General features: G+C 44.5%; 2 protein-coding genes across 2 annotated transcripts in view; one reads left to right on the top strand and one right to left on the bottom strand.

The window, feature by feature from the left end:
• kcnh5b (potassium voltage-gated channel, subfamily H (eag-related), member 5b) overlaps positions 1-23,238 on the bottom strand; it is a 74,176-nt gene extending 50,938 nt beyond the window's left edge. The window contains exons 1-6 of the mRNA XM_056426478.1: positions 23,166-23,238; positions 16,107-16,230; positions 14,945-15,051; positions 12,328-12,456; positions 8,404-8,519; positions 1,853-2,245 (exon numbers count right to left, since the gene is read on the bottom strand). Of these exons, the coding sequence (XP_056282453.1) occupies positions 1,853-2,245; positions 8,404-8,519; positions 12,328-12,456; positions 14,945-15,051; positions 16,107-16,230; positions 23,166-23,238 (942 nt within the window). The remainder of the gene's footprint in view (positions 1-1,852; positions 2,246-8,403; positions 8,520-12,327; positions 12,457-14,944; positions 15,052-16,106; positions 16,231-23,165) is intronic.
• LOC130201464 (chromobox protein homolog 3-like) lies at positions 16,607-17,288 on the top strand. The gene is given in 1 exon segment (XM_056426500.1): positions 16,607-17,288. A coding segment is annotated over 1 exon segment (513 nt). The 3' UTR covers positions 17,120-17,288.

Genomic DNA, 23,238 nt, shown 5'->3' with positions numbered 1-23,238 from the left:
CTTCCACTCTGCTAGTATTCTCTGTTTCCCCATCCTGTGTGTGTGAGAGTGATTGTTTTAAGGCCCTTATTAAAACATGCCTGCACCTTTTATTGCATATATGTGACTGAACTACTGGGAGGAGAGCAGTATGTTTCCTGTTCAGTGGTCTTAGCAGCCTTGTGCCACCTGTCCAGAGTGATGGAGTCATCTGATGATGATCCCATCTACGTGGTGATTTCAAAGACACCTTTACTGCAGACCTTGCCATACGCAAAGAGAATAACAATCTGAAGATGCTGAAAATTGCGACCAATACACCTTTTTTTTAAACTAATCTGGATGATGTCTAACTGAAGAAACAATTTATCATACAAGTGTACTGGTCCCAGTTCAACAGTCCCATCACCAGAGTACTGGTCCCAGTTCAACAGACCCATCACCAGTGTACTGGTCCCAGTTCAACAGACCATCCCCAGTGTACTGGTCCCAGTTCAACAGACCCATCACCAGTGTACTGGTCCAAGTTCAACAGACCCATCACCAGTGTACTGGTCCCAGTTCAACAGACCCATCCCCAGTGTACTGGTCCAAGTTCAACAGACCCATCACCAGTGTACTGGTCCCAGTTCAACAGACCCATCCCCAGTGAACTGGTCCCAGTACAACAGACCCATCACCAGTGCACTGGTCCCAGTTTAAATACATACACGTTAATTTTCTCTTTAGTGTTTCATTACAGTAGAACCAGATTACACTGTAAAGTTAGGAGTGCCCATTACTTTCAAATTCCTCATTCAAAATGGCCTCCGTTAAAAACAGAACACTATGAATTATTAATCAGGAAACTTAACGAGCTTATTAGCTAATCAAGGCACCTGCTGTTGTGCGTCTGGTACGAGACAAACAGACGCAGCAGGACACACGAAAACACAACTTAATTATTTCTAATTGTCTTTTTCATTTGGGGAACTTTTCGGGTTGGATTTCCTCCGGACCAATCAGCAGCCGGCAGGAAACGGTTGTCACTAGCTCAGGACTAAAACACGGAGAAACAGAGTTCAGTTCTTCTGGTCCACGTGCCTGAAAGCTGCAGGTCTGTCAAGACCCTCAGAGACCCCCAGAGACCCTCAAAGACCCCATGAGACCCTCTGAGACCCTCAGCTCCTTTGAATCCAGTTTGAAGACTTTTCTGTTCAGGCCGTCGTTCATTTACGTTAGCGATGCAGCTAACGCAACTAGCTCTCCTGTTCCAAGAGAACTAAACCTGGAGAAGAGGAGTTCCGTTTTTCTGGCCCACATGTCTGGGACAAAGTCCCTGACGCTCAAAGACCCCAAGAGACCCTCGAAGATCCTCAAAGACCCCATGAGACCTCCAAAGAGCCCATGAGAAGCTCTGAAAACCTCAAAGGCCCCTAGAGACCTTCAAAGACCCCATGAGACGCTCGGAGAACCTCGAAGATCCCATGAGATCCTCGGAGAACCTCAAGACCCCAGAAGACCCTCGGAGAACCTCAAAGACCCCAGAAGACCCTCGGAGAACCTCACATTCTTTGAATGCAGATTTAAGACTAGTCTTTTGGCTGTTGCCTTTAATTGAACCAGATTTAAGGATAATAATCAATTCCTGCATTTCATCTCTTTATTTTATCTCTCAACTGCAACTCGTCTTCTATTTGTATCTTTTAATGTTTAAATTAAAGTTCTTAAATCTTGTTTTTCACTATGTTTAATAGTTTTAAGCACACTGAATGCAGCTTGAGCTCTCCACATAAACCTGCCTTGCAAAGCTGGCATGACAAACTCTACACACACTTCCCTTCCAGCCAATCACAGCCGAGAACGGCATCTTTAAAAAAAGAACACCGCATACCTCGTCGACGTTCTCGAAGGCGTTGATGATGTCGTAGGGCAGGCAGGACAGCAGGTCGATGACGAACCAGGTCTTCAGGTAGTTCATGCGGATGAGCTTGGGGTCCGAGATGACCTCGCCGCCCGGCCCCACGAAGGTGGTGTGGAAGTTGAGGACGATGTCCACCAGGAAGATAACGTCCACCACACTGTCCATCACCAGCCACACCACGTTATTCTGCTTGGTCTTGAAGGACACGTTGTAGGGCACCATGATGGCCGTGTAGAATGTGAGGATGAGGATCACCCAGTCCCAGGTGGTCTTGAAGGTGCAGTAGTGGAGAATGATGTGGGGGGGCGTCTTGGGGGCCTCCTGCTTGTACTGCGGGAGGATGTCGGAGTTCAGCTGCAGAACCTGGAGGAGCGAGAGAGAGAGTTATGAGGTTACTTCTCCTTTCGAAGCAAACAGAAAACATTTAGTGTGAAGAATGAAAATCAGGACCAAAAAACTAATTACATATATATATACACATATATATTATATATAATCAATATATATTAAACACATATAAATAAATATATAATATATATAGAAATATATGTATATAATAAATATATATATTACATGTATGTATATATATTAAATATATATAATACTTGTATTTATAAAACTTATACATACATAATAAATGTACATATATATACAAATATTTGTGATGAATGAGAATCCATGCACATTTTTTTTTTTTAATTGCATTACAGAAAATAAAGAACTTTATCACAATATTCTAATTTTCTGAGACAGTCCTGTATATATATATAGATGAGAGCTCATTTTCTTTCATCTACAGATCATTTAACTTATTTAACTAAATAATGAAAGTAACCCCAATGATCCTGTAGATGGAAGAAGACCTGTCACTCTGTTTGACTGGTGGGTTAACAAAACACTCACGGTTATACGTTGGTGTTACAGAGTGAAGCTCCCCTGAACTCAAACAATCTTTGGCTCAAATCAGATTAAAATTCAAGTTTTTAAGAAATGAAATCAAGGAAAACAGTAAGACTACTTCTTTGTGTGCATGTGTGCGTGTGTGTGTGTATAGCCAGAGAGCAGCAGGGGAAATAGAAAAGTATATTAAAATGTTTTTTTCCTCTCCAGTTCTCTGTTTTCATCTCTTTTCTTCATCCATAAAAAAACGAAACTGCATAATGAATAAATATATAAATAATAAACTTTATTCTTCCTCTTGTTTCATCTAAATTATCAGCAACTGGACATTTACGGTAGCTGAGCATTTAACTTTGATGGGTGATGTCATTGTGATAATTAAAATAAAAAACAGATACCATTTTGGATAATAGTGAAATAATATTTAAACTACTGCAGTTATTTCCACTTCTAGTACTGATACAGTAGTAGTACTGATGATAATAATACTACTGAAATCACATAGTACAAGTAGTATTATTGCTACATTATTGTAGTTTGGTTTCTACTCATCACACTTCTAATAGAACTATAACGACTCATTCATGCAGCCGTTAGCACCTAAAAGACTTTATTTGGGATTCCTTTGATCTTGTTGAACCCTTCAGTCCTCCAGGGACTCCGATGTGGATCTGAGCCTCATCATCAACGCTGTCACTCACACGGCGCCCTGGTCAAGACGTAGCGCCGCTCACATCAGGAGCCCCGCGGCATTGTGGGGGATGACAAGAAAAGAGTGTGGCCCTGGACAGAAGACGCCAGCTGTTCCTCTGATGATCACCTCTTAGCGCCTCAGGGTGTTACGCAACGCCATCCAGCAGAGAGTGCATCAGCTTCCTTTCCTCCACACCTCCTTCTCCTACATCCTTCTTTCCTTCCTCTACGTGCACAACTTACTGCAGGTTTCCTTCCTCGACTCACTTAACGTCGGGTTCTGTTGTATATTATTTTGGGGTTGTTGTAAACTTGTAAAAAGCCCTCATGACAATATCAGTGATAATTAGGAAGGAATTTTATATATGAACTTAAATGTTAATTAAATGCCTCACTTCAGCCTCTAGTCGGTTGTTTTAAATAATTTAACTACATTTTCATTAATAAAGTCCAATAATAACCTCTCACAGTAGAATTAGACTGTAGTCTTTATTATTAGTTGTGATACAGGAATATTAACAGATAATTAGCCTTTTGCTTCTAACTACCTTTTTATTTATTTATTGGAAGATGCCTATAAAGCTAGAAATAGTTATTAATATTGAATATAGAAGAATAAAAGTCATTACATTCATCATTACAGCAGTATTTATTGTGTTTTTAATGTGTATAAAAAGGAGTTCTCCAGTGATTTAAGATGTCCACACGTCAAAAAGTAAATCATTTTAATTTAAATCTTTCAAACCACAGACACGTTTCAAGTTTCATGAGTTTCCTTCTCTTCCTTCCTTTTGCCTCCTTCACTTCCTTACTCCCTCGCTTATTCAGCTACCTCTGTGCCCATTTACATCACTTTTCTCTCTTTCTCTCCTCCCCTTTAACCCTTGTGTCGCCTTCGGGTCATTTTGACCCGATTCAATATTTAAAACACCTTTACTTTTTTTTCGCTTCTCGCTTTAAGAGATTAAAAACTCAAACAAATTCACATTAGAAGGCGACACCTCCGACTTAAAAGCTCATGAATAAAACAGGCGGGTGAAAAGAAAGAAGAAGCAAAAATTAGACCCCAAAGTCTTGCTGCAGTCACGATCACTCAGAGCGCCGCCGGCGTCCATCTCCCCAACGGACATGAAATATTAACGACACTCCCGGGGAGGAGAAAGCTCTGCAGCTCCGGAGGAAATTGGCGTGTGAGTGGAAGTGGGGTAAAGGATGGATGGATGGATGGGGGCGTGGCCTAAAGGATGGATGGATGGAGGCGTGGCCTTTGGCCCATGAGAACACTTTAAACCTGCCGCTGGTTTCAATGAGGTAGTTAATGTTTGATGTGAGGGTTTATTTAGGCAGAAATGATGTTCAGAGCAGAGAGTTGCTACGCTGGCGTGTTTGCAGTGTGTGTGTGTGTGTGTGTCTGCACGCAGGGGGTGGTGGGGGCAGTGCTAGCTTCCAGGTGACCTCACCTGTCAAAAGTACTGTCAGTGTCTTACATGTGTGAGTCTTGGTGCTCTGTGTGTGTGAGTCTTGGTGCTCTGTGTGTGTGAGTCTTGGTGCTCTGTGTGTGAGTCTTGGTGCTCTGTGTGTGAGTCTTGGTGCTCTGTGTGTGTGTGAGTCTTGGTGCTCTGTGTGTGTGAGTCTTGGTGCTCTGTGTGTGTGAGTCTTGGTGCTCTGTGTGTGAGTCTTGGTGCTCTGTGTGTGTGAGTCTTGGTGCTCTGTGTGTGTGAGTCTTGGTGCTCTGTGTGTGTGAGTCTTGGTGCTCTGTGTGTGTGAGTCTTGGTGCTCTGTGTGTGAGTCTTGGTGCTCTGTGTGTGAGTCTTGGTGCTCTGTGTGTGAGTCTTGGTGCTCTGTGTGTGTGAGTCTTGGTGCTCTGTGTGTGTGAGTCTTGGTGCTCTGTGTGTGTGAGTCTTGGTGCTCTGTGTGTGTGAGTCTTGGTGCTCTGTGTGTGTGTGTGAGTCTTGGTGCTCTGTGTGTGAGTCTTGGTGCTCTGTGTGTGTGAGTCTTGGTGCTCTGTGTGTGTGAGTCTTGGTGCTCTGTGTGTGTGTGAGTCTTGGTGCTCTGTGTGTGTGAGTCTTGGTGCTCTGTGTGTGAGTCTTGGTGCTCTGTGTGTGTGAGTCTTGGTGCTCTGTGTGTGTGTGAGTCTTGGTGCTCTGTGTGTGTGAGTCTTGGTGCTCTGTGTGTGAGTCTTGGTGCTCTGTGTGTGTGTGAGTCTTGGTGCTCTGTGTGTGTGAGTCTTGGTGCTCTGTGTGTGTGAGTCTTGGTGCTCTGTGTGTGTGAGTCTTGGTGCTCTGTGTGTGTGAGTCTTGGTGCTCTGTGTGTGTGAGTCTTGGTGCTCTGTGTGTGTGAGTCTTGGTGCTCTGTGTGTGTGTGAGTCTTGGTGCTCTGTGTGTGAGTCTTGGTGCTCTGTGTGTGTGTGAGTCTTGGTGCTCTGTGTGTGTGAGTCTTGGTGCTCTGTGTGTGTGTGAGTCTTGGTGCTCTGTGTGTGTGAGTCTTGGTGCTCTGTGTGTGTGTGAGTCTTGGTGCTCTGTGTGTGTGTGAGTCTTGGTGCTCTGTGTGTGTGAGTCTTGGTGCTCTGTGTGTGAGTCTTGGTGCCTGTGTGTGTGTGAGTCTTGGTGCTCTGTGTGTGTGAGTCTTGTGTGTGTGAGTCTTGGTGCTCTGTGTGTGTGAGTCTTGGTGCTCTGTGTGTGTGAGTCTTGGTGCTCTGTGTGTGTGTGAGTCTTGGTGCTCTGTGTGTGTGAGTCTTGGTGCTCTGTGTGTGTGAGTCTTGGTGCTCTGTGTGTGTGAGTCTTGGTGCTCTGTGTGTGTGTGAGTCTTGGTGCTCTGTGTGTGTGTGAGTCTTGGTGCTCTGTGTGTGAGTCTTGGTGCTCTGTGTGTGTGAGTCTTGGTGCTCTGTGTGTGTGAGTCTTGGTGCTCTGTGTGTGTGTGTGTGAGTCTTGGTGCTCTGTGTGTGAGTCTTGGTGCTCTGTGTGTGAGTCTTGGTGCTCTGTGTGTGTGTGAGTCTTGGTGCTCTGTGTGTGTGTGAGTCTTGGTGCCTGTGTGTGTGAGTCTTGGTGCTGTGTGTGTGTGAGTCTTGGTGCTGTGTGTGTGAGTCTTGGTGCTCTGTGTGTGAGTCTTGGTGCCTGTGTGTGTGAGTCTTGGTGCTCCTGTGTGTGTGTGTGAGTCTTGGTGCTGTGTGTGTGAGTCTTGTGCCTGTGTGTGTGTGAGTCTTGGTGCTCTGTGTGTGAGTCTTGGTGCTCTGTGTGTGAGTCTTGGTGCCTGTGTGTGTGTGTGTGTGTGAGTCTTGGTGCTCTGTGTGTGTGAGTCTTGGTGCTCTGTGTGTGTGAGTCTTGGTGCTCTGTGAGTCTTGGTGCTCTGTGTGTGAGTCTTGGTGCCTGTGTGTGTGAGTCCTGTGTGTGTGTGAGTCTTGCCTGTGTGTGTGAGTCTTGGTGCTCTGTGTGTGTGAGTCTTGGTGCCTGTGTGTGTGTGAGTCTTGGTGCCTGTGTGTGTGAGTCTTGGTGCCTGTGTGTGAGTCTTGGTGCTCTGTGTGTGTGTGTGTGAGTCTTGGTGCTCTGTGTGTGTGAGTCTTGGTGCCTGTGTGTGTGAGTCGGTGCTCTGTGTGTGTGTGAGTCTTGGTGCTGTGTGTGTGTGAGTCTTGGTGCCTGTGTGTGTGAGTCTTGGTGCCTGTGTGTGTGAGTCTGTGTGTGTGTGAGTCTTGGTGCCTGTGTGTGTGAGTCTTGGTGCCTGTGTGTGTGAGTCTTGGTGCTCTCTGTGTGTGAGTCTTGGTGCCTGTGTGTGTGAGTCTTGGTGCTCTGTGTGTGTGAGTCTTGGTGCTCTGTGTGTGTGAGTCTTGGTGCTCTGTGTGTGAGTCTTGGTGCTGTGTGTGTGTGAGTCTTGGTGCCTGTGTGTGTGTGAGTCTTGGTGCCTGTGTGTGTGAGTCTTGGTGCTCTGTGTGTGTGTGAGTCTTGGTGCTCTGTGTGTGTGAGTCTTGGTGCTATGTGTGTGTGTGAGTCTTGGTGCTCTGTGTGTGTGAGTCTTGGTGCTGTGTGTGTGTGAGTCTTGGTGCCTGTGTGTGTGTGAGTCTTGGTGCTCTGTGTGTGTGAGTCTTGGTGCTCTGTGTGTGTGAGTCTTGGTGCTCTGTGTGTGTGTGAGTCTTGGTGCTCTGTGTGTGTGAGTCTTGGTGCTCTGTGTGTGTGAGTCTTGGTGCTCTGTGTGTGTGTGAGTCTTGGTGCTCTGTGTGTGAGTCTTGGTGCTCTGTGTGTGTGAGTCTTGGTGCTCTGTGTGTGTGAGTCTTGGTGCTCTGTGTGTGTGAGTCTTGGTGCTCTGTGTGTGTGAGTCTTGGTGCTCTGTGTGTGTGAGTCTTGGTGCTCTGTGTGTGTGAGTCTTGGTGCTCTGTGTGTGTGTGAGTCTTGGTGCTCTGTGTGTGTGAGTCTTGGTGCTCTGTGTGTGTGAGTCTTGGTGCTCTGTGTGTGTGTGAGTCTTGGTGCTCTGTGTGTGTGAGTCTTGGTGCTGTGTGTGTGAGTCTTGGTGCTCTGTGTGTGTGAGTCTTGGTGCTGTGTGTGTGTGAGTCTTGGTGCTCTGTGTGTGTGAGTCTTGGTGCTCTGTGTGTGTGAGTCTTGGTGCTCTGTGTGTGTGAGTCTTGGTGCTCTGTGTGTGTGAGTCTTGGTGCTCTGTGTGTGTGAGTCTTGGTGCTCTGTGTGTGAGTCTTGGTGCCTGTGTGTGAGTCTTGGTGCTGTGTGTGAGTCTGTGTGTGTGAGTCTTGGTGCTCTGTGTGTGTGAGTCTTGGTGCTCTGTGTGTGTGTGAGTCTTGGTGCTCTGTGTGTGTGTGAGTCTTGGTGCTCTGTGTGTGTGAGTCTTGGTGCTCTGTGTGTGTGAGTCTTGGTGCTCTGTGTGTGTGAGTCTTGGTGCTCTGTGTGTGTGAGTCTTGGTGCTGTGTGTGTGAGTCTTGGTGCCCTCACCTCTGCCAGTCTGGAGGGCTTGTGGCTGACTTCAGGCTTGTCTATGGGCGTCAGCTTCGGCAGCGCGTTGCGGTTGTTGGTAAGCGCTCGTGTCAGCCGCGCAAACTTGGTCCATCCTGCAGGAACGAGACGTAGAACACGGCTCACACCACAGTCACCAAACAACGCCGGCTTCAAGAGTCCAGGGACGCGCCGGAGTTACTGAATACTCCCACAGCTCCCATTTGCACTTGCCACTGGCAGTGAAGCCGTTTCCCCAAGTGGGAGATCATATTTACAATAAACCTGACGCAACCTGAACGCAGCACCCAGCCTGCAGAACGTGTCCTTGAACACAACTACATCTCCACCAGCTGCACGGTTGGTCGTCCGATGGGCTCCGACCTTCACGTGGAAGCGGGAGATGAAGGAGGAGTTCTCCTTCGGGGGTCAACTTTTCTCTGGGCACACGGCTCTATCTACGACCTCATGAGGAGACAAAGACAACGAGTTGTAGGTCACAGAGACGAGGAGACGTTTGACAACTAGATTCCTTTGAGAGTATTTCCCATCATGCTCCTGGTGGAAATCTGCTGGCGGCATTTCCATCAACTGGTTTGGGGTGAATAGACTTGACTTGTGACTGTAAGACGCCATAAACAGAGAAGAAGAAGAACAAGAACAAGAAAGTCGACCGCACGACTGGTCTCTGCACCCGTAGCTCGTCCACCGCGCCGCTGCTCCATTCAGAAAGTGCTGCAGAATTCCCTGTATAGTGTGTGTGTGTGTGTGTGTGTGTGTCAGAGAGCGGCGTCGAGCTAATGCCGACCGCTTGAGCGGAAAACCTCAAAACAACTTCCATCACGGTGGAGACGGAGGAAATTCGTGCCACCGGCACAGGGGGATAAACAGAGAGCATGAAGAGGAGCTGCGAGAGAATAGCGGGTTATTTCTTTGTGTTATTCACGGTGAATAGTAAAGCTGCTGCACGGAGGCTCGACTCACGCTCTGCAGGAACTCTCCCGCTGCCGCCATCTTTATGTGCTACGAGGGTGTGAAAGCAAAGTGTGAGATCAGAAGGTCAAGAGGTCGTCACATTGAAGTCACTGAGCAGCACCTCTGAGGTCCGGATGCCTCGAGACCGCGTGCAGCGTGCAGCACGTTTTGTTCTGGCTGACAATACGACATAATAACAATAAAATAGTCTTCTTCAATGCTCATCGGCTACAATTGAAGATCGTGCCCCTGGTGATATTGCGACAATACAAAATAAACAGAGTGTATTTCATGGTAAAGCCCTCTCTTCTATGGGAAATTGGTGATTTGGGGCGATAACTACTGCACATTATAATAAAAGAAATGTTAATTTTAACAGTTTATGTTTCCATGCTGCCACTTGTTTAGATTTACACTTTGTTACTTTCTTACTGCTCCGTTTCACCGATGGTGCCGACTCTTTATTGCCCCCGCTCTGCAGGAATAACCCGACGCCGGGGGGAGTTGTATTAAATCCAAAAGGTTGTGAAGTTATTGAAAAGGCATGCCATTAAACCTGGGATAAGACGAGGGGGAATAAATGCCACGCTACGGATTATGTATTTTTAAAAATGTAATAAAATGACGGGGTGATTGTAGCCACGACGGGGAACAAGTGCGTTTCAAGACGAGGATTCTCAGCTCTCTGGTGATGATGACTCGTTGTGGCGAGCCGAGCAGCCGGAGACGAAGCCGAGAGCAGAGCGAGCTCAGCTGTGAACCAGCATCAGCCCCAGCAGCTCTAAAACATGAAGCAGAGACTTCTATACAACCAGAGGAGTTGCCCCCTGGTGGTCACGAGAGAGAATGCCGCTTTAACACATGAAGCATAGACTTCTATACAAGCAGAGGAGTCTCCCCCTGGTGGTCAGGAGAGAGAATGCAGCTGTAACGCGTGAAGCTGTATTAGACATTCAACATTGGCTTCACTTTTCAGAACCGGTTGTTGCCGCCTGCTCTGAACCGGCAGTCCTCTAGTGTTGTATTTCTTTTTCTCCATTCCAATTCCAGTTGATCAGAGAACTAAATCTGAAGTTCGTCACATCGCCAGCAGAAGCAGCGGCTAACCAGCAAAGACGTCGCAGCACTGATGTGACAATATCGGTTCCACTCAAGCTCTAATTGCATGTTCTACCAATGTTATTCACGTGTCACCGAGCGTGATGAGGGAATATACAAACCACATGACAACTCTCTGCAAGTCTCTGCAACTGGGTCCATGTGCGCACACGTGATTACATACGTCCGTGTGTGTGTGTGTGTGTGTGTGGACACATTAAAAAGGGGGGAAGGGTGAGGGATCCTTGTCAAAGGGCAAACACACCCGCTCAGTGACGCCGAGGACGCCTCCCAGGGCAGGAAGCTGACACTGTGCATCAGTCCGGGCACAGAGGACAACACCGCCGCCCACAGACCCCGTGGTTCCTGACAGCGTCCCAACCTCCTCAAACACAACCCGACAGCCGAGACGGTCCCGCATCGCGAGGGAAACAAGACTTGACTCACTCTTTTTTTTCTCCCCCATCGAGCCACAGAAGAGGAAGAGGGGGAGGAAAGAGGATGGGTAGCAAGAGGATGGAAGAAGAGGAGGACAACTACTGAAACAAAAGAGATGAAGACCATAGCTGTGCTTTCAGTAAGTTGACCTGGAGGCACCAGACCGTCTCAGTGGCTGCCCCCCCCTCTGGAATGCCCTCTCCATCCACATCCGTCAGGCTCCCACCCTATCATCATTCTATCCCTCAAAACCCACCTCTTCAAATCACCTACAAGACTCACCCCTGTACCCCACAAGACTCAACCCTGTACCCAACAAGACTCACCCCTGTACCCTACAAGACTCACCCCTGTACAAGACTCAACCCTGTACCCAACAAGACTCACCCCTGTACCCTACAAGACTCACCCCTGTACCCCACAAGACTCACCCTGTACCCAACAAGACTCACCCCTGTACCCTACAAGACTCACCCCTGTACCCTACAAGACTCAACCCTGTACCCAACAAGACTCACCCCTGTACCCTACAAGACTCACCCCTGTACCCCACAAGACCCTGTACCCTATAAGACTCACCCCTGTACCCCACAAGACTCACCCCTGTACCCTACAAGACCCTGTACCCTATAAGACTCACCCCTGTACCCTACAAGACTCACCCCTGTACCCCACAAGACTCACCCCTGTACCCCACAAGACTCACCCCTGTACCCCACAAGACTCACCACTGTACCCTACAAGACCCTGTACCCTATATGACTCACCCCTGTACCCCACAAGACTCACCCCTGTACCCCACAAGACTCACCCCTGTACCCTACAAGACTCACCCCTGTACCCCACAAGACTCACCCCTGTACCCTACAAGACTCACCCCTGTACCCCACAAGACTCACCCCTGTACCCAATAAGACTCACCCCTGTACCCCACAAGACTCACCCCTGTACCCTACAAGACTCACCCCTGTACCCAACAAGACTCACCCCTGTACCCCACAAGACTCACCCCTGTACCCTACAAGACTCACCCCTGTACCCAACAAGACTCACCCCTGTACCCAACAAGACTTATCCTTGTACCCTATATGACTCACCCTAGTGATTGAGATATTTCACTAAAACCCAAACACTCTGGGGGGAAGAATACGAGAGAGGAAGAACAATAAAGTTGACGCTGGCGGAAGACACTTAAGTATAGGTACCGGCAGAATGACATGGCCGGCTTTGTTCTCATTTGGGTTTCTACTCACAAACTGTCGTCTCTCCCAGATGATAGAACACAGAAACATGCTCTCCTCTGGCGCAATGACACTGAGCTGCACATCATGTTCTCTGAGCATCAGGTTCTTCAACAAAGAGAAAGACTTCCCTCTCCTTTTTAAAGATCCCCCTGTGAACCACCGGGCTCACCTTTGGTGCTCTCGTCTTCGATGGGCTGCTTGAAGAGAGTGATGTCCTTAAAGGTGCAGAGGAACAGAACCACCTTGTCGTTCTCATTCCTGATGGGAGCCACTTGCATGTAGAACCACACGGGGCTTCCTGCGGGGACAGCGGAGGAACCCGAGCTCATGAGGTCGGTCCACATGTTTTTACATAATTTTTTGTTTAAGAGGGAGAGAAAACATTTGTCTTGTTTGGTCTGAAAAACAGTTAAAAACTGTGTTTACAATAATATGAAACCACAGACTGAGCCTAAGAAGTGAAGTCATCCATCTGGTTTGTGCACGTTTTGAAGCCTCGAGTTCGTAGATTTAGCCGTGGCCATCTTGTATGAGAATGAACTGAAAATATTACAACACACATCTTGAATAGAGAAGAGAGCGCAGGCCGAGGCCGGCCAACCAGACCCCATTGCCCTTCATTAGCATGAGGGACATGGACTTGTGTATCGGCCCTGTGAGTCCAATCTGCTCCTAGATCTAAGGTTCTTCCATATTTCATAAACCAAGTGCATCAGAGTGAGCAAAAACTGATTTTTTAAAACTGCATGGATACCGTAAACATGAGGTTTCCAACTGTCATTGGAGAAGAAAGAATATTCGAACAATCTACATTTTTGCATGTAATATTTTGTCAAAATAAAGATTTAATTATCATTTTATGAGAACATTTAGCATTTTTATTTAAGAATAATATTTGTAATAAGCAGGTGAAGCAAAAAATAAATAGCAACTTTCCTGGAGTTATCTGACCACGGTGTGCAATTATGAATTATTCCTCAATTTCCTTTATGCATGACTTGATTAAAAAGAATATATATATATATATATATAATTTTTGTATTTAAGTTTTTTCAATATACATGTATGAAATAAAAAATATATATATATATACACACACTATATATATATATATATTCAAATTCAGAAATGTTTTTATATATATATACATACAAATATACAAATATATAAATAAATAAAAATATATATACTGTATCAGAAATAGAGTATATATATATGTATATACTCTATTTCTCAGAGTATATATGTATATATATATTCTATTTATCATACAGTATATATATACTCTTTTTCTGATACAGTATATATATATATATATATTATTTTTTTGTATTTCTTACTTTCCCTGCATGAGCTCACAGGAGACTCAAAGTCTGCTGATAATTACTGTGTACTTTGGGCTTATGAATCTTATTAAATCCTGTTTATTTAACCTTTAGGTGACAGTTTAAGGACTCGAGCAAACTGTGTCACCTGATCAACCCACTGAGCTCCAAAAAGAACGATCTGATCCTCTCGCTCCATGAACATGCCTGTAGATTCCTTCTTAACTCGCAGTTTAAAAATAAAACACAAGTGTTATTAACCTCCTTATTGTAAAGGTCATCTCTTTTTTTCGGGAACTCGCTGTTCTGCACACAAGAACCTCAAGAACCAGCCGAGGGGTTGATCTGTGACTTCATTTCAGGAGAAACTTCTGTGGATACACATTTAAATCTCCTCCAGCCTCCATAGCAGCTCATTCGTTGAAATATTGATATTTTTACCATCGCATTTAGCGCGAAGATGAGACGGGAGCATTCAGGACTATTGCTGTTGTGCTCCTCCACAGATTCACATCATCACACACCTATTCCTCCGCCTCCTATTCCTCTGCCTCCTCGGCCGGTAGAAGTTACTATTTATCCGTGTTATCGACATCAGTTGTATCAGAATTTACAAATAATTTTCCCATTAATAAAAATTAAAAGTTGTATCTGACCTCCATCCATCCATAATCAGACATATACTATTAGCAGGGGTTTAAACTGCATGTAAATAATACAAAATATACAATAATGTGCTCAAAGTAAAAGAAAATACAACAAAGAAAAATAAAATTATTAAAATGTCATTGAATTGAAATTACTACCTGGTTAGATTTATAAAAAGGTGGCGCTTCGGTTAAAATATGTATTTTAGTTTCATTATATTTTGTTTATCATGATTCCTTCTGGACACATTACATCTATTACACCTGTCCATCCTGGAGAGGGATCCTCCTCTGTTGCTCTCCTGAAGGTTTCTTCCCTTTTTTCCCCGTGAAGAGTTGTTTGGGAGTTTTTCCTGATCCGATGTGAGGTTTTGGGACAGGGATGTCTATGTGTACAGATTATAAAGCACTCTGAGACAAATTTGTAATTTGTGAAAATGGGCTATACAAATAAAATGAATTGAATTATGTTAAATTACGGGAACATTTGGGACTATTTGAAAACAAAGAACCTGATTCGTTTTGGGGTAAAGAAATTAACTAAGAGATATCACCATGAAACTTACCCCACTGATTACTCACGTTAAGAGGATACTTTTTTTATTACAAGTTTTATGAAATGTCGTCTGACGGTAACTTTTGGAGATCTATTATTTCGGATGTTTTTTTCCCAATAATCTGAAAGAAGACGTGTTATGGAAGTAAAATAGCCGGCAGTGCACGAAGAAATAAACTTAAATAACAATTGAACATTGTAACTCTCCTAAAAAGTGGATATCTTTTTGACTGTAAAGTGCATCGCGGGTTCACTCACTGTTCTTTCTGTACAGCAGGATCTCGAAGCAGTCAGACTCGTAGCTGTCGAACGTCTGTCGGACTTTGTCGATGCTCTTCTTGTCCGTCAGCTCCCCGTACATGAAACTAGCGAAACGGGAGAAACGGCGGCGGTCAATACAGAGCTGACCCTGTTGACCTTTGACCCCTCAGGGTTACATTACAGTATATCACATGTGTTTGTCGATCTGTTATCTCACCATAAAGTAGAGTACATAAAGCAGAGTACAAAAAGTAGAGTACAAGAAGTAGAGTACATGACGTAGAGGACATTTAAGGAATATTTACAACCGTGCCGGCACGGTTGTAAATATTCCTTAAAGGGCCAGCGACGTTTTAATCTGCGCTGATATATTTAGTCTGATTGATTACTTCGTTTCCCAACAGCCAGTGTCTTTTCTTTCTCACACACACACACACACACACACACACACACACACACACACACACACACACACACACACACACACACACACACACACACACACACACACACACACACACACAGAGAGGGTAGAGGCAACAAAACCACCAACAGTTGGGTAGAGGCAACAACACCACCAACAGTTGGGTAGAGGCAACAACACCACCAACAGTTGGGTAGAGGCAACAAAACCACCAACAGTTGGGTAGAGGCAACAACACCACTATAAGTTGGGTAGAGGCAACAACACCACCAACAGTTGGGTAGAGGCAACAACACCACTATAAGTTGGGTAGAGGCAACAACACCACCAACAGTTGGGTAGAGGCAACAACACCACTATAAGTTGGGTAGAGGCAACAACACCACCAACAGTTTGGTAGAGGCAACAACACCACTATAAGTTGGGTAGAGGCAACAACACCACCAACAGTTGGGTAGAGGCAACAACACCACCAACAGTTGGGTAGAGGCAACAAAACCACCAACAGTTGGGTAGAGGCAACAACACCACCAACAGTTGGGTAGAGGCAACAAAACCACCAACAGTTGGGTAGAGGCAACATAAACGACAAGAAAGCCCAGAAGTTAAATGAGATGCTTATCAGATGCTACCTGGATGCACATGATTGATATTAAACATCGGTAATTGTGCACATTTACGATGCTGAAAAGTTCACATGATTGACACAAAACATGACCATCAGAGCCGTGTTACCTGCAGGTGCTGCTCTTCTGCATCACCTCGGCCCTGTGGAAGCCGGACAGCTTGCAGAATCCGTCATTGCTGTAAACTACGGGCCACTCCACGATCTGGGCGTTTCCCAGGAGGAAGCTGGTTTCTGACGGGACAGAGAGCATGTTGGCATCAAATATGAAACGCAGATTTAAAAAAAGGCTGCCGAGCGTCACAAACCTCTGGAGAATGATGGTATGAAGACACTGGTCCAGAGAAACCGCTGCATCAATGTGTACGTTGCATCATGTTGAATCATATTATATAAAAGCATCATAGTCTATAAAGTCATAGAGTCGTATCTTGTCAGCTTGTTTTCACAAAACTTGAGGCCATTAATAGCCGCAAACTGTATATAAGCAGTCAACGTTGTCATCATGATGTCACCTGTCGGTTTCTGGATGTTTTAAAGCCATCTTGAATTACCGCCGTAAGAAGAGAGAGCCTGGGACCTTGTGGCAGGAAACGCAGTTTGCGCAGAAATGCACAACAAGGGCAAGAAGGATGCAATGGACACACAAGATGAGCCTGAGGAGTTTGTGGTGGAGAAAGTGCTAGACCAACGTATTGCCAATGGAAAAGTAGAATTATTCTTGAAGTGGAAGGGATTTACAGAGGCTGACGATACCTGGGAACCAGAGGATAACTTGGACTGTCCAGAGCTAATCTCAGCGTTTTTAGAAGCACAGAAGACCGTTAAGGAGAAGCCTGCTCCTGTGAAGCGGAAGGCATCAACAGATGAGACGGAGACAGAAGCCAAGAAGAAGGATGTGCCTGAGAAACCACGTGGCTTCGCTAGAAATCTCGACCCAGAACGGATCATTGGTGGAACAGACAGCAGCGGGGAGTTGATGTTCTTGATGAAATAGAAAGACTCAGATGAAGCAGATTTGGTCCCAGCCCGCGAGGCCAACACTCGCTGCCCTCAGGTAGTCATTTCCTTCTATGAGGAGAGATTGACATGGCATTCCTGTCCAGAGGATGAGGCTCAGTAGTATTGTCCTGTGGTCCCGGCAGTCCCGTAACACCCTTTTCATCAGGACTGTGTTTTGTTCTCTGGCTTGCCTTTTTAGTTTTAGCCATCCTAGTTATTTTTTGAAGACGTTCCAGCCCTCTCATTATATGGCTTTCATGGAGAGCTAAGTTGTTGTACATATTAGCTGAATTGATTGTAAGGGAGCAGGTGGTGGTGTATAATGAAATAAGTCTTCCGGTATCATATAATGATTAATGTGATGGCAGTTTAGAAAGCATATTCTTTGAAACCCACCTCTGTCCTTATTCAAACCTGGTTATATTTTGTAAATTCTAAATGGTACTTTGGTCTGTGAAGGTGTCAGCCACCTTGTCTATCAAGCTCCTTTAGGATTCAGCTTTTTGTTTTTTACACTAGTGCTCATGTTTTGTTCTAAAAGTGCATTTTGTATACTCTGTCTGTAAATATTATTTGAAGTTATCATAAAGGTTTTTATGCGACCCAAAAAAAAAAAGAAGAGAGCCTGGAGAAGAGACGTAGAGACGGCGTGTACGCGGCTCTGCTAGCGTCAGCGAGCTGTCAATCACAGTTAGCCCCGCCCTACAGCACACACTGCTTTAGGGTCTAGTTGAAATATAAATTGATTTTCTCAAGAAGGTAATTTAATATTGATATACAAAAACTGCAACAACAAAAAAATACAGTTGCTCGGACCGGGTGGAACAAAGATGGAGGCGTTCGAATTGTTTATCAATCATTAAACTGTCCAGCTTCTACAAACAAATACGAAAAGCCAGTCGGAGGGTCATGGCCCCGAACGTGTCCTCAGGCAGTCTGCATTACTTTACTGCAGCTAGAAGTCGGGTGTGTCGTTACCTGCAGCTACACACTCAACACTAGCAAACATTTGGCTAACACGCACCTGTGTTTTCAGAGCTTTGCTCTTCAAGGAGAACCCCAACTACCTACAGCTGACGGACACCTGGGACCACACATGGAGACACACCTGTAACGTTAGCGTAAATAGCTACCTTGCCACACTTAGCCATTAGCTGTTAGCTAACGCCCTAATCAACACACGTTCATCAACAAGAAGAAAAACAAACAAGCCACCAGGTCCAGCTTTACTTCCTTAAAAGCCACCACTCTACCTGCAGAGTGTCAGCCATGTTTGTTACAACCGTCAGGAAGCCCCGCCCCCTCTCCTTTAAAATGTGATATTTAACCAAATATTTGCACGTATTATCTTAAATCTTTTTTAATAGATATGTTGTGGGGTAAATCTTTTTTCACTACGCCATGAAGAAAGAAGTCTAAATAGAAATAAAATAAAAGTATCCTCTAAAGTTAGCTTTTTATACAATAAGAAACGGAAAAACTCAGTAACGTTAGCGTAAATAAAAAGCTACCTGGCCACACATAGCCGTTAGCCGTTAGCTAACACGCTAATCAACACACGTTCATCAAAAAGAGGAAAAACTAACAAGCCGCCAGGTCCAGCTTTACTTCCTTAAAGCCACCACTCTACCTGCAGTGTCGGCCATGTTTGTTACAAACGGCATGAAGCCCCGCCCCCTCTCCTTTAATATTTGATATTCAGCCTAACATTTGCACGTATTATCCTCAATCTTTTTTGTAGATATGTTGTGGGATAAATATTTTTTCACTGCACCATACAGAAAGATGTCAAAAAATTACAAATTAAAATAAAAGTATTGTTAAGTTGTAATAGTTTATTTTGATAACATCTGCAGAGGTCTTATGTTTTAAATTAATACATATAGAAAGATATTATAATAGAAAATATTAGGGAGAATATTGATATTGTTATTAATGTATTATGAAGCATAGGGGTAATGTTTACTCTATGCAAATGTAAATGGCAATAATTAATGTATATTGCATGAGAGTGACTGTATGTTAGTATTATAGATTGACGAGGCCGGTTGAAATCCGTCAAGTGACTTCCAATAACAAGAGACTTTTATTGTGAAAGTGACTTTAATGCGGACAATAACAAGACGGGACTCTTATTGTGAAAGCGACTGGACCGGAAGTGACGTTTTGACCAGGGCCAGTGAGGAGTATGAAACTCCGTGTTTTTAGAGAGATCGCTCTCTTCCACAGGTATTCTCGACGCCGGAAGGAGGGCGGAGGAGCCGATGAAGATCACGATCGTGAGCCTTGAATGTTTGTTCTACACTTCCTGCCATTAAATGTTGATAACTTAATTCACGCGCGTCCGGAAGCCTGTTTTCCATCATTTGCGAAGTGCCCAGTTTCAGAATTACTTAACAGTATCCTCCAATATAAACATTTTACACAAGAAGAGACAAGAAGAACTCTCCATCCGGTGCGTTTGAAGACGATCAAACAAACGAGTTGACAGCCTGAAGACTGTATGAACGTCAACAAGTTTTGTTTCTTACAATATTTCCTGCAGGTGACAATGTGTCATGCTGCACATTGATAACACAAAGGAAGGCAACGGGAAAGTCTTTTTATTTAATAGCAACCGGGACCCAGCGGCATCTTTGAAAAGGTCACAAAGCATTCTTCGCACTATAAATAAAAAATGTAATTAATAAGCTGCAGAGAACTTCTTTCAACAGGTGAGCTGCTGCTTGCTTAGATCATCATCCATTACTTCCTCTTTCCCCGCCAAAACAAGAGCTGGTGAACGAGTGAATTATGGGATGCCAGAGCTCACTAGCGTGCGTCGTCTCTCCACAGAATGAGTTTACAAGAGGGAGGAAAAACCTGTGAAAGAAAAGGTAATAACGTTTTTGCAGTGAAACACAGACGTGTGAATTCCTGGAGGTGTTTCAGCCCGACGAGTGAAACCCTCCAATAGCTGATGGAGAATTACTTTACGAAGATGTTTCAGTCAGGGGAAAAATAAACCCACGGACCTCATTTTTAATAAAACAATAACTTGTCTAAGGCCTTCTAATAACCGGAGAACAGAGGAAACCTGCACGGAGTTTCCGGGAGACTTTATTCTGAGAGGAATCGAGATGCTTTGCCAAAAATGTCCCCTGAAAGCTAAAAGGATTTATTTTTAGACGAGTTTCTGTCTTTTGTGCTGCATGAAAAAAACTTTGTTTACAAGAAGTGAAGAAACCCTAAAGAGCCGATGACGAGTGGAGAGAGGAAGGCCTTCTGATCCGTTTCAGAGCTGCAAAAAGGAACAATTTACACTAAAAGGATGAAACGGAGAGAGACTCTGGCGTTTACTTTACATCTTTACTTCCTTTTTACTAAATGTACCAAAAGTCCGACAACGATGACGACAACGGGGAAAAATATATGAAACAAAAATGTTTAAATCGTACCCTCTAAACAAAAAATAGATCAAGATACTAAACTCATAATTAATATCCCGGTTACTACAGGATTCAGTGGGAAATAGAAGTCTAAATAGAAATAAAATCTAAAATGAGCTTTTTATAAAATAAGAGACGGAAAAACTCTAATGTTAGCTTAAATAAAAAGCTACCTGGCCACACATAGCCGTTAGCCGTTAGCTAACACGCTAATTAAGACGCGTTCATCAAAAAGAGGAAAAACTAACAAGCCGCCAGGTCCAGCTTTACTTCCTTAAAGCCACCACTCTACCTGCAGAGTGTCGGCCATGTTTGTTACATGAAGCCCCGCCCCCTCTCCTTTAATATTTGATATCTAGCCTAACATTTACACGTATTATCTTAAATCTTTTTTGTAGATATGTTGTGGGGTAAAACTTTTTTCACTGCACCATATAGAAAGATGTCACACACAAAAAAAAAAAAACTTTTTACACAAGAAGAGACGGAACAACTCTCCATCCGGTGCGTTTAAAGACGATCAAACAAACGAGTTGACGGCCTGCAAACTCAAGATGTTGTCCTTGAAATCACAACAACCCTCAAAACAAAGTTCAGTGAATAATCCGATTTTTTTAATTTTATAAATCATTTAATTGTTGACGATATTAAGAGAACATCTGTGCTTTTACTGTGACGAGGCGAGCACGTAACGGCCGTAACAATAAGTGATTGATTTCAGAATAACAGAGACAATAAACGAACATTCCTACCAGCAGAAACAACCAGACTCACAGGTCTGAGACGTTCAATATGTGTTTACGTGTCGTCTATATTTCGGGTATCTTCCCCTCTTGTCGTCTTACACAACATGGAGGCTTCAGCTCTCTGCTGGGCGACCAGAGCCACAGAGCAGCTGATTCGTGGAGGACGCTTGTGCTCCGAGAGGCAGGAACAGGAATGTTTCTGTGAATGGAGGCTGGCGGCTTTGAAGCGAGCGTCGATAACCGCGTCAGAAAGGTCAGACGCTGAAGTGAAGAGGTGATCAATACCATATTTATATATTCTCTTACGCGTCCGTTACACTGCGGTGGAGACTTACAACCATATCGTGTTTCCTCTGGTGCCACTCGGCTTGTTTCTCCCTGTGAATTAAATTCACTCCAACACTTCAAACACAAACTTCAGACTCAGAGGTCACGCAACCAACCGGGGCCTCGGTGCATTGTGGGTAAACCTTGTGCTTCCTCGGCACAATAAAGCACCCAAAGTCACTTTGACTGGTCTGCGGCTTCCTTGTGCCCAGGTACTGCCTGAAGCCCTTGAGCAACGGAAGCCTCTGAACCATCAACCTCCCTGAGATGAAACCTCCACAGCTGAAAGCAGGCAGCGTTTTGGGGGGGGGGGGGGGGGGAACTGGCAACACGGGTAAATATCCCCTGACTGTGACCTCTGACCTTTGATTCTACTTTAATTCATTAAAATGCCATTAGTGCACATCATGCACATTCTGCACACAAAAAAGCAACATTTGTTATTGTTGTTGTTCTTTAATTCTTATGCGGTTTATTGTTTAATTGACGTTTGCATTTCATCACGTGAAGAAGAAGTAATGAAACAGACAGTTTCAAATTTTTTATTCACTATAATGGAGTTTAGTTTGATGAAATGCAGATTAGTTCAAATCATAATTTGTCTAAATTGAGCTGCGGTAATGTATTTCAGTAGCTAACGGTTAGCATCACGCTGGTTCCCAATGGGATTCTTTCCTTTGATTTTTGGATAATCACATAAATATTATTCACAATTAAAACACCAGCGTGAGGTTTGACTACCAGGTCACATGACTCCACGTCTCCTCCACTAAGCTGAGGACGCTTAGTCCTCGCCTTTAAAAGCTTATAAATTGTTTTTAATTGATCTCTTTTATATTGATCTCGCTAAAAACAGTCAGAAAACTGACTGACTTGCAGGAGAGTATCACATCCCATAATTAAACAACAGTATTAAATGCCATGTTCAATATTAAACGTATATATTAGAAACATAAAAGCACCAGATAGTTGTTTTACTCTCTGGATTTGGATGTCTGTATTACTATAAATTAAATTAGCCAATAATCATGAGTTCTACCTGATTATATATATATATATATATCCTAACTTGAAGCTGCTGCTGGTCTAGACCAGCTAGGTCTTCAGAGATGAAGAGGAGTCACACGCACTTAAAGGCATGAAGCCATTAAGATGAAGAGTAACTGAGCAGACACATGTATTATTCACCCAGCAGGTCGCTCATTGGAATGCACGGTTACATATTAACGACTGTTACATGTACGTATGTATCCCTATTACACTCCCTAAAATAATAATAATCATATAGGGAGGAGGAGGAGTCCACTAATGAGCTGATGGCTCGCAGCTGCGTTCAGTCTTTAATGAGCAGAACTCACTTTAAATCTCCACTCAAAGGACTTCGGATACATTTCATTGTTAGGGATCAAAACCATGAACGGAGACTTCCGGTGAGCATCTTTGCCCAAAAGAACCGCGGCAGTCCCGCGTGCACACGCAACTTAAGACGACGTTACTTTAATGCGAGGCGGAGAACTCCAGCGCTGCAGAACAATGCGATGTACAGTCGGCTCATGCTCCACAAAGCACAACAAAATAACAACATAATCCCGCAGCTTGAGTCCCGGTCCCGGTGAACCCAAACACCCCCCAAAGCCCGCCCGGTCCCCCGGTCCCCCGGACTCACCACTGGACCGCCGGACGATGTTCTCCAGGAAAGTGTTCTGCGGCGCCACGAGCCCCCTCTTTCCCCCGGGCAT

This window comes from Pseudoliparis swirei, chromosome 11 (genome assembly GCF_029220125.1).
Source record: "Pseudoliparis swirei isolate HS2019 ecotype Mariana Trench chromosome 11, NWPU_hadal_v1, whole genome shotgun sequence".
Classification (NCBI taxonomy): Eukaryota; Metazoa; Chordata; class Actinopteri; order Perciformes; family Liparidae; genus Pseudoliparis; species Pseudoliparis swirei.
The sequence above is the reverse complement of the archived record's forward strand: the minus strand, read 5'-3'. Positions and strand labels throughout refer to the sequence as shown.